At 49.0% G+C, this 12,004-nt stretch overlaps 1 protein-coding gene across 1 annotated transcript in view; it reads right to left on the bottom strand.

The window, feature by feature from the left end:
- LOC137300351 (xenotropic and polytropic retrovirus receptor 1 homolog) overlaps window positions 1-12,004 on the bottom strand; it is an 89,035-nt gene that overhangs the window by 23,118 nt on the left and 53,913 nt on the right. The window contains exons 7-14 of the mRNA XM_067969435.1: window positions 10,782-10,863; window positions 9,219-9,406; window positions 8,167-8,346; window positions 6,696-6,864; window positions 4,851-5,045; window positions 2,588-2,760; window positions 1,401-1,537; window positions 55-264 (exon numbers count right to left, since the gene is read on the bottom strand). Of these exons, the coding sequence (XP_067825536.1) occupies window positions 55-264; window positions 1,401-1,537; window positions 2,588-2,760; window positions 4,851-5,045; window positions 6,696-6,864; window positions 8,167-8,346; window positions 9,219-9,406; window positions 10,782-10,863 (1,334 nt within the window). The remainder of the gene's footprint in view (window positions 1-54; window positions 265-1,400; window positions 1,538-2,587; window positions 2,761-4,850; window positions 5,046-6,695; window positions 6,865-8,166; window positions 8,347-9,218; window positions 9,407-10,781; window positions 10,864-12,004) is intronic.

Genomic DNA, 12,004 nt, shown 5'->3' with positions numbered 1-12,004 from the left:
TACTACGTTAAAGGCGTTGTACAAATGCAAGCTGTTGTTGTTTCATAAACTGACCTTGACCGTTTGAAGGAGAAGCTGCTTTTCCGCTTGCCACCTTTGACCTTTCCACGATTCCTGACTCCTTCTTGCTGGTCCATCATCAGCTGCAGAGCGGCCTGGTTGCCCCCGGTTACGGGCGCGATGGAGATGTCTCGGACTGCTCGGAACTGGCCGCAGTTGTTCAGGTGCTCGTTTTCCAGCCGGAAGAAGTTCCAGACAAACCGCCTGAGGAGAAAGATGTGTTTTTAAAAAAAAATAATAAAATCAACAACCGCGTGGCTTTATCGCAACAAGAAGCCACGGAACAAATGAGCCGCAGCGGAATTAATCTGGGATAAATGTCTGTACTTTAAGAAATTGAATCTCTCCTCCTCCTTCTCCCCCTCCCCTCCCCCAGGCTGCATATAGCAACACCACTTTTCCCGGCCAGAACGGAGATGATTGGGGAACTCCCCCCGCCCCCGTCAATCATGCCCGCTGTAAGTGACTGGGTTTGATTTTACGCGCATAATTTGTGTTGTGTAACTATCCAGCACTCACTGTATTTTGTTGGAGAAATCACCCTGCTTTTATCGGGAGGAGCTGCTGTAACTTCAGTCAGGAGTTCTGTTTCCTCCAGTTGGTAGAGATTCTTTTTAAATAGACTTTGTTTGCTGTAAGTCCCGGCCCCGCCTCCAACTCATTGGCTGACACAGTGGCGTCAACAGACACTCTGGTCATGGTGTTTCATCCATTTTCCTTTAAGAGTAAGGTTGCTGGCGCCCCCCCCCTGCTGGCTAAGTTGGTAACTGCACTGCATTCAGAGTCCACGTTGAGCCAAGACAGCAGGGTGATGCATTTGGCTTATCTGTGCGATTGCCTCCTCTGACAGTGCAGCACTCCCTCAGTACTGCACTGAAGTGCCAACCTAGATTTTGTGCTCGAGTCTTTGGAGTGGGACTTGCACCCATAACCTTCTGCCTCAGAGGCAAGAGTGCCACCCACTGAGTCACAGCTGACACGAGCCAAACACCGCCCCCTACATGTTGCTCGTCCTCCCTCCGTCCCCTCTGTATTGAAACCGAGACTCATCGCATAGTCTCCCACTTGAACTCATTCATCGCCACAACCTCAAAACTGTGGAACTCTTCACCACCCTCACTATTCCCTTCAGTCTTCAGGTCTTTACAAACCCAAGTTTGGCGTCACCTAACCATTATTTCCTGACTGCCTTTGTTTTCCTACTTGCAATTTTTTTTTAAAACCTTCGCGCTGCCCTGCACTATAGACCTAGGCTCTTCTCCCAGATTGAATAAAAACAATTAAACAGGACCAGGAGCTTCCTTGATCTTAGCTTCCCGTTGAGTTGTATCACCTCTTACCTGAAGACTTCCAGCGGGGCCAAGGTAGTTGAGATTATTTCTGCCATATCGGATTGCTTCATCTGAGCGAATAAGATGTTGAATGCCCATGCGATACGCAGTACCACATCCTGAAGAATGGCACAGTAATAATAGACCTACAGGGCAGAGGGAGTCCAATTCTCAATGAGGAAAAGATTGATAACAACATAGGTTCAAATGAGGAGACCTCTTGGAGCCCATCTGATTTCATCCTTCCAGAATACCAACCCTATTGTATTTCGTTACATATTACAGCACAGAAACAGGCCATTCGGCCCAACAGGTGTACCTCCTCCCTCCTTGCTTCATTCTAACCCTATCAACATATCCTTCTATTCCTTTCTCCCTCACGTGTTTATCTAGCTTCCCCTTAAATGCATCCATGCTGTTCGCCTCAACTACTCCAGAGTTCCACTCTGAGTAAACAAGTAAACTGTCTTCTCACTACAGGTGTGACATCCACTCGAACAGTCAGGCAGGCAGAGCATTGGTCTGAGGGCCACCACTGGCCTCGAACACAGCATGAAGTGAGTTTGAACAACTAAAAGCCAGAAATGACTGACGTTTTGTCAGTGAAACCAGTCGACTTTCCACGGTGTTCGACACTGGGAGTCGAGTCTTTAGGTGGAGCGAGGTAAGAGGGCAGCGGTAACACAGGTGCAGTTCAGTCCCCATTTTAAAGTCCTACATTCTGCCCTTATTTTTATGTAATACTTTGATTTGATATTTATAATTACAATAGCAAAACCTGCGGCAAATTGGAAAGCGGAGAAGTAGAGTTGGTTGGATTGTGGAGGTTTCTGTGCAGTACAGGCTGAGGAGCTGGAAGTGGCGAAACTGGGGCGCCACAGCATCACCACTGGCAGGAGGGTGTAATTACAGCGTGACAAGTTTACATAGACAGTTTCCACTATAAATGTGGACGTAGGATGTTATGAAAAAAGTTGACACAAAGTGTGACAACAGGAAGCAAGGTTTTGTAGACAGGAAGTGCACACAGATGTGAGATTTTTAATGTATTATAGATAAATATAACGGTTGATACACTCACAAAAAGGAACGTTAAGGACAGAGGTCCCAGAAAAAGGTTGCTGCCTTCAGTTTTCTAAGGGTTTAAACAGTTAGTTGGTTCTTGTGAATGTAGTTTAGGTCAGAGGTGCACTTACTTTATGCTGGTAAACCGTCTCCTCCCTCAGAAATTTGTTCTCTTTGGTTTTCTTGTCTAACAGCCCCCAGTCCATCTTTAGGTCCCACCCGACAGTGAAAATGGTGCTGACGCAGGCGGTCACGGCCCACAGGTAAAAGTAAACCTTCACGCCGATCGTCAGCTGGGAGCGTTCTGAGGGAGAAGAGCACATCGCAGGTGCTTGCGTGTTAGAATCAATTCAGCTTCACTGAGTGGCAAACGATAGGGTCTCACTAACATTGCGGTGATCAAATCTTTGGGGGGGTTTGTTAGCGACGTTTTTAATGACCGATGGTACTCTACAGCAGAGCATCTAACAATGGCAGCATGATGAAAGCAAGACAAAATGCTTAGCCCCCCTCCCATGATAAAATATCCTGCTCTGAATTGTGAGTTTCCAAGTCATGCAATGCTGAGGAGCAGGAATAATGTTGTAGCTCTTTACACTTTTATTTGCCCTGGTAACGCATTTATTAGGTGAGATTCTGCCATTAAGATTGAGTTGATGTGTGTTCTGCTCATAGTTATACTCAGTTATAGTGAACTCGTACGGTGAAACTGTTTAACAACAGAAAAAACTGACACTGTCCTATATGTTCCTTAATGCCACAAATTACACTCGTGTAATCATGAGATATCTGAGTACCTGCCTTGTGTTGGTTACCCTACACATTAAATCTCTCCCAATGGGGACCACTGACTGCGGCCATAACCAGGCTAATCTCGGCCTGTGTATTGACTGATTGTCCAGGTTACCATTTTAAAAAAAAACACTAATTCCCGATCAGCTACAGGAAACGGGCAGTCTCAGGATCCAAAGGGCTTTTTAATTTTTTTTAAAAATATGCAAATAGTTTCAGATAAAATCATAGCTTTAAGCAGCAGAGAATGCAGAAACTTATTTCTATCAGCGAGTCTTTGTATCAGCATTGAAAATACCGCAATTTCAAAATTTGAGTTAACTGTTCACTGAGCCTGAACTGACACTTACACCTTTTGTCTGTTTCATTAAATGGTTGATCCTAAGCTCAGTGGAAGCCCCCTCCCCCTCCCCCCATGCGGTGGAAGCCCCCTCCCCCTCCCCCCCATGCGGTGGAAGCCCCCTCCCCCTCCCCCCCCCATGCGGTGGAAGCCCCCTCCCCCTCCCCCCCATGCGGTGGAAGCCCCCTCCCCCTCCCCCCCATGCGGTGGAAGCCCCCCCTCCCCCCATGCGGTGGAAGCCCCCTCCCCCCCATGCGGTGGAAGCCCCCCCTCCCCCCATGCGGTGGAAGCCCCCCCTCCCCCAATGCGGTGGAAGCCCCCCCTCCCCCAATGCGGTGGAAGCCCCCCCTCCCCCAATGCGGTGGAAGCCCCCCCTCCCCCCATGCGGTGGAAGCCCCCCCTCCCCCAATGCGGTGGAAGCCCCCCCTCCCCCCATGCGGTGGAAGCCCCCCCTCCCCCCATGCGGTGGAAGCCCCCCCTCCCCCCATGCGGTGGAAGCCCCCCCTCCCCCCATGCGGTGGAAGCCCCCCCTCCCCCCATGCGGTGGAAGCCCCCCCTCCCCCAATGCGGTGGAAGCCCCCCCTCCCCCCATGCGGTGGAAGCCCCCCTCCCCCCATGCGGTGGAAGCCCCCTCCCCCTCCCCCCCATGCGGTGGAAGCCCCCCCTCCCCCCATGCGGTGGAAGCCCCCCCTCCCCCAATGCGGTGGAAGCCCCCTCCCCCCCATGCGGTGGAAGCCCCCTCCCCCCCCATGCGGTGGAAGCCCCCCCTCCCCCCATGCGGTGGAAGCCCCCCCTCCCCCAATGCGGTGGAAGCCCCCTCCCCCCCCATGCGGTGGAAGCCCCCTCCCCCCCCATGCGGTGGAAGCCCCCCCTCCCCCAATGCGGTGGAAGCCCCCCCTCCCCCCATGCGGTGGAAGCCCCCCCTCCCCCAATGCGGTGGAAGCCCCCCCTCCCCCAATGCGGTGGAAGCTCCCCCTCCCCCAATGCGGTGGAAGCCCCCCCTCCCCCAATGCGGTGGAAGCCCCCCCTCCCCCAATGCGGTGGAAGCCCCCCCCCCACCATGCGGTGGAAGCCCCCCCTCCCCCAATGCGGTGGAAGCCCCCCCTCCCCCCAATGCGGTGGAAGCCCCCCCTCCCCCAATGCGGTGGAAGCCCCCCCCCACAATGCAGTGTAAACCCCCTCCCCGCCCCACCCCGATACAGTGAAGCCCCTTTTTGGCGAACCGGTTATCTCCGGGAAAGTAGACTCGTGATTTTACTTGCCTTTTTCAGTTGAGTACAGAGCTGCAAAGGTCACCATGATGAAAACCGTGGAGTATTTTCCGGCATTTGCTAAATGTGGGAACGCATCCCTGCTGTCCCTGTATCGACGGAGACACTGAGCGAATCGGATCCAGGGCGGGATACACTGGACAAAGCAGGTCACTCCATAGGAGTAACCGTTATTCATCAGTTTATCTAGAAAGCAGACAAGAGGAATAACAGAATAAAAGGAAATTATATGTCACGTAAAGGCTGCTCAATAAAAATTCTAATATGTATTCTACGAGTGAGGAAAGAGCTTGAAATTCATGAGCAATGGGAGGGAGTTAGTGGCATAGTCTTTACCAGTGGGATATATCCTCTCTCCTGTGATCCCTCGCTGATTTATTCAGCATTGGCAACACGCTGCTTAATTAATAGACTTGCATTTTTAAAAAAAACTCCTCTCCTGAAAGTACGTGAATCTTTCTGGCGCAGGATCTGGCCAGAGATTATTCTTCAGACGTACATGGAGCAGAGGACCAGGAAATTCATGGGCCACAAGCAAGGTTTGAGATGGGGGAAAGCCTTTCAGCCGCGGGATGGTCAATATGTGGTACAAACTCAACTAAGCATCAAGGCCAGCATTTATTGCCCATCCCTAGGTCATATTGCCCTCGGGATGGGCAATAAATGCCGGCCTTGCCAGTGACGTCCACATCCCATGAACGAATAATTTTTAAAAATTGGCACCTTTAAAAAGAGCTGGATTGATATCTGTTGAGTGTTTTGTGGTGGTGCAGATACTTACGTTCCTGATTTTTTTTTCCCCAGGGAAGTAGGGAAATGAAATTAGTGTCTCAAAGCAGGATATTGAAATAGCCCAAGGCAGCTGACAGCTGGGCCTGAACAATATCCAGGTCTGGGATGACAAGTGGCAGATAATATTTGTGCCACATAACTGCCAGGAAATGACCACCTCCAACAAGAAAAGGCCCAATCACCTCTGCCCTGACCTTCAACAGCACCACCTTCGCTGAGTCCCCCACCATCAACACCCTGGGGGGTCATCGTTGACCTGAATCTTAACCAGACCACCCATATCAACACCGTGGCTGCAATAGCAGGGCAGAGGCTGGGAACTCTGCAATGAGTGGTTGACCCCTCAAGGCCTCTCCACCATCTACAAGGCTTAAGTTAGGAGTGTGATGGAATGCCCACCACTCTCCTGGATGGGTGCAGCCCCAACAGCACTCAAGATCGACACCACCCAGGACAGAGCAGTCCACTTGATCAGTACTCCTGCCACCTGACTCAGTATCAAAGCTCCCCCCGCCACCAGTGCGCTGTAGCTGAAGTATATACGATCCACAGGATGCAGTGCAGCAACTCACCAGGCCTTCTGCCACACCACCTCCCCGGCACCCTCTACCACCAAGAAGGAGAATAACAGCAAAGTCGTGGCAACACCATCACCTGCAAGTTCCCCTCCAATTCACACACCATTCCTGACTGGGACAGAGATCGGCCGTTCCTTCATCATGGCTGGGTCGGAATCCTGACACCCCTTCCCTAACGCCATATTGGGAGCACCTTCACCACACGGACTGCAGTGATTCAACAAGAAGGTCACCACCATCACCTTCTCAGGGCAACTAGGGATGGGCAATAATCAATGTCGGCCTTGCCAGTTTTGTCCCCATCCAGAGAAAAATGAAAAAAGTAGAGAGCAAAAGCCAACAGACGAGCGTACTGTAAATCTTCAATGAACACATAGCTTTCACATCTTGAAAAACTTATTAATGGACGGTTATATCACGTGGCTTTGCTCGCTGACAATATTTTTTAAGCTCGTTTTTCACCCACCTGCTGGTGGGCTCAGTAGGCCCTGGTTGTTTTCCCAGTTCACTTCGAATGTGTAGAAGCAGATCAAGGACCAGAGGTCAAGGAAAACGGGTCCCATACTGTTGAGTTGATCTGCCAGCCAGAAATCAGCGAAGCCAACTTTATGGAAGGGAGCAGTTAACACCCGCCACTGTTTGGAACAAAATGAAGACAGTACCGATTGAAGGCAGAGCAGTGTCACAAATCAGCTGAAAGCAAGGAGCATCCAATTCCTGCAGCCCCTTTGCCCTTGACCGCGGGAATCCTATTGTTGATGGGGACTGTCTCTTCCCTGTGATGCCACGCCATTCCCTGGTAGGAATGGCAGCCTATCAGCCCTCTACCAGCTGCTGAGGGTCCCAGAGATGGTAGTCTCTCTCCCTCTTGTGGGACGGGGAGGGGGAAGGAGGTGTAAGCTCGAGCCTCCACTCACCACCTCCACCCAACAGGACAATGAGATCATGAAGGTCTTGCAACGAGGAGCCTCAAAGATGATCAACCGTTGTCAGCGGATTGAGTTGTCAGGGAGACTGGGAAGCAAGAGTCACAGCTGGAGGATGGGATTCCTTCCCATCCAGATGAGGGGAATGACAGCTGGAGAATGGAATCCTTTCCCATTATGGGTCCTGAGTGTTAACACCCAACACTGCCAGGCCAGGTGTCAATGGTTAGATTTAGAAGAAAGATCCCTTTAATGTAATGGGAATATTTCCATTCTCCATTCAAGCCATCCTGTGATCTCTCTGAGTGAGAGTGTCAATCCCCACGGACCTAGACTGAGGTTTTCTACACTTGTTTCATGTGGGACTGTGGTACAGGAGACTTCCTTCCCATCAATCTGAGCTGGATTTAAACCCAGGTCCCAGATTTGAAAGGCAAGTATCTAACCCACTGCACTTCTCAGTTGAAGTTTTTTAAAACATAAACAAACTCAACAACACTCTTTGCTAAAAGATGCCATGATGCTATTCGAAGAAGAGCAGGGGAGTCCTGGTCAATATTTATCCCTCGACCAACATCATTAAAACAGATTGTCTGGTCATTATCACATTGCTGTTTGTAGGACCTTGCTGTGTGCAAATGGCTGCTATGTTTTCTACATTATAACACTGACTACACTTCATAGAATCATACGGCACAGAAAGAGGCCATTCGGCCCATCGTGGCTGTGCCGGCTCTTTGAAAGAACTTATCCAATTAATCCCACTCCCCTGCCCTTTCCTTCAAATTTTTCCCCTTCAAGTATTTGTCCAATTCTCTTTTAAAAGTTGTTATTGAATCTGCTTCCACCGCCCTTGCAGGCAGTGCATCGCAGAGGATAACAACAATTTAAAAAGTACTACACTGGCTGTAAAGGGCTTTGGGACATTCTGAGGTCATGAAAGGCGTTCTATAAATTCAAGTTCTCTCTCTTTGTCTTTCCTAGTGCCGCTGCCCCTGCTGACATGCTTACCAGGAGTTTCAATAACCAGACCCTGGACTTGTAGTAGAAAGTTTTGGTTGGGTTCAGGAGCAGCAACGACATGAATCCGTACAGGACCAGGGGATTGACTTGCATTGGAGTGTGGACGTAAGAACTGAAGAGGCAGGCGAGCAGACTCAAGCACCAGAGAACCCCCAGGAAACTCGCCAACTGGAAGAGAAAGATGGAGGTGAGAAATTCTCAATATTTGGGCCCATCCCAAACAGGACGTACTGTCAAGCATTAGAGTCTTGTCCATACTGCGATAAATCTTTTTCTTAAAAAAAAATAATCCTTCAAAATTAATTCTCGGGATGTGGGCTTCGCTGGCAAGGCCGGAATTTATTGCCCATCCTGAGAAGGTGACGGTGAGTGGCTTCATACAAATGAGTGGCTTGCTGGACCACTTCAGAGGGAAATTAAGGGTCCGCCACGTTTGTGTGGGACTGCAGTCACGTATGGGCCCAGATTGGGTAACGACGTCAGGTTTTTATGACAATCCAACACTTTCGTGGTCACTTCTACCGATAGCCAGCTTTTTATTTCCAGATTTTTAAAAACTGAATTTAAATTCTCGAGCTACCCACAGCAGGATTTGAACTCACATTCATGGATTATTAGGAACATAGGAACAGGAGTAGGCCATTCAGCCTCTCGTGCCTGCTCCGCCATTTGATAAAATCATGGCTGATCTGTGATCTAGCTCCATATACCTGCCTTTGGCCCATATCCCTTAATACCTTTGGTTGCCAAAAAGCTATCTATCACGGATTTAAATTTAACAACTGAGCCAGTATCAATTGCCGTTTGCGGAAGAGAGGATCATTAGTCCAGGCCTCTGGATTGCTAGTCAAGTAACATAACCACGACACCATTGTATACAGAATACACCATATCCTACTCTGGATCATCAATGGAGAGGAAAAAATGGACATCTGACCTGAGCCTGCCCAGTTGGTTCGGTTAAATTTATCCCCCTGTCTTGGCCTTGATAAAGCATCAGCTTCCACTGTAGATAAGGAAAGAGGTTGCATCAGACTCACCTCAAACAATTGCTGATGGGATAGGTGGTTCCTGGGGTCGAGTTCAAAGATCAGACTGTGGTTCACTCCCGCCTTTCTCCAGCCATAGATGTTAATTCCCAAGAGAAAGACGAACTCGATCAGGATGAAGCCCCCTCTATAAACCCTCAGTAGGGGCCACAGGCTGGCTTTCTGGGATACATAGATGCCTGATATTAAAAAAAACCCAGCAAGAAACAATTTAATAGGGATGGGTGGACGTCAGGTAACAGAACCGTCATTTAACCAAAGCAGTGAAACCAAATAAGCAAACACTGACTAAACCGCAACTCTAACTAGAGCAGATCTGGTCTCCATATTACAAAATCGATAGAGGCACTGGAGAAGGTGCAAAAAAGATTTATAAGGATGAACCCGGCAATGCAGGGAGTAGTTGAGGCGACGAGCATAGTTACATTTAAAGGGAAGCTAGATAAGTACATGAGGAAGAAAGGAATAGAAGTTTATGCATCAAGGCTCAGATAAAGAGGGGTGGGAGCAGGCTCGTGTGGAGCATAAACACCAGCATAGACCAGTAGGGCCGAATGGCCTGTTTCTGTGCTGTTGAGCCTATGTAGTTCCTGCTACTCTTTCGAGGACATTAAAGCTTGGTTTTGGTGCAACAAACTCATGTCACAATAAAGTCTACCTGCTGCAGCGTGCAATTACACATTATACACAACTATCCTTGTAGATAGAATTCAACCTCCCTACAGCAGACTCAGCAATAGGGTTGCCAACTCTGGTTGGACGTATTTCTGGAGGTTTCATCTCATGACCTCCCGCTTCCCGCCCGGTCAAACAGCCTTTTCCCTCCCAACTCCAATATTTTTATAACTAATAAACAAAAGCGTTGAAAGAAAACGAAAAAACCCACACTTTTTGTTTTAATGGTCTTACGATTTTTCTCCTCAGTTGCTTGCAACCGTGTTCAGGAGATTAACCTTTAATTCCTGGACAATCCTGGAGGGTTGGCTACTCTATTCACCAATGTCGACATGTTCGAAGGCACGAGTGGGTTTGATAGGCCGATATGTGGTCTGCGCTTTCCTATATCATTAATTACCACCCGAGGAAAGTGACACAAGACGATATTTGTAAAAGTTTTCGTCATTCCATGCCACTTTTCCCATAAATATTTCAATCAGTGAAAGTGTATGAAATCGCAAGGAACTCCAGAGAAAGATAAAAATCGAACATCCTCCCTTTCTGAGCTACGAACATTGAGTTGCAGCAAGTAACATTATCCGTGGCCTGACCCTGCAGATCCAGAGAGACTGAGGTTACATTAGACGCTGTATTGCCGGCCTGTGAGCATCTCTCTCTGCAGCCTGCGAGTTGGGCCTTGCTCCAACTCATTACCATTTTGGCAGTCAATGTCGTGCTGACCTGTGTTACTGGAGCCTCCTGCCTGCCACAGTGACTTGATCTGCACTCGATGCTGAATTATTCATGGCAACCTGTCAGTAGTTTTGTTTACAAATATCTTGAGAATACACAATGAGACCTTGCTCCTTTTTCGGTTCGCTGGTGCTAAGTGCTTACCTCTGATGATTATCAGCACGGTGAGCGCCATTAGGAGTCCACACTGCACCCCCACCCGGAAGGTTGTCCACACTGGGGCAGTCTGAGGGGCACAGAACACAACAAATTACATTTTGGAGATTCGGACCTGTGCTGCAGCCAATCTGGAGAGACTTGAACACAAAATCATTTTCTTCCCCTTAAATCGACCCACACCACACGCACACTTCAAACTCACACTGTCACTAACACACACACGCACACTTCAAACTCACACTGTCACTAACACACACACACACACTCCAACCTCACACTGTCACTAACACACACACACTTCAAACTCACACTGTCACTAACACACACACGCACACTTCAAACTCACACTGTCACTAACACACACACACACACTCCAACCTCACACTGTCACTAACACACACACACTTCAAACTCACACTGTCACTAACACACACACACTTCAAACTCACACTGTCACTAACACACACACACTCCAACCTCACACTGTCACTAACACACACACACTCCAACCTCACACTGTCACTAACACACACACACACACTCCAACCTCACACTGTCACTAACACACACACACTTCAACCTCACACTGTCACTAACACACACACACTCCAACCTCACACTGTCACTAACACACACACACACACTCCAACCTCACACTGTCACTAACACACACACACTCCAACCTCACACTGTCACTAACACACACACACACACACTCCAACCTCACACTGTCACTAACACACACACACTCCAACCTCACACTGTCACTAACACACACACACTCCAACCTCACACTGTCACTAACACACACACACTCCAACCTCACACTGTCACTAACACACACACACACACTCCAACCTCACACTGTCACTAACACACACACACTCCAACCTCACACTGTCACTAACACACACACACTCCAACCTCACACTGTCACTAACACACACACACTCCAACCTCACACTGTCACTAACACACACACACTCCAACCTCACACTGTCACTAACACACACACACACACTCCAACCTCACACTGTCACTAACACACACACACTCCAAACTCACACTGTCACTAACACACACACACACACTCCAACCTCACACTGTCACTAACACACACACAGACTCCAACCTCACACTGTCACTAACACACACACACACTCCAACCTCACACTGTCACTAACACACACACACTCCAACCTCACACT

This window comes from Heptranchias perlo, chromosome 31 (assembly GCF_035084215.1).
Source record: "Heptranchias perlo isolate sHepPer1 chromosome 31, sHepPer1.hap1, whole genome shotgun sequence".
In the NCBI taxonomy this organism is placed as follows: Eukaryota; Metazoa; Chordata; class Chondrichthyes; order Hexanchiformes; family Hexanchidae; genus Heptranchias; species Heptranchias perlo.
This window is presented reverse-complemented; position numbering and strand designations above follow the sequence as displayed.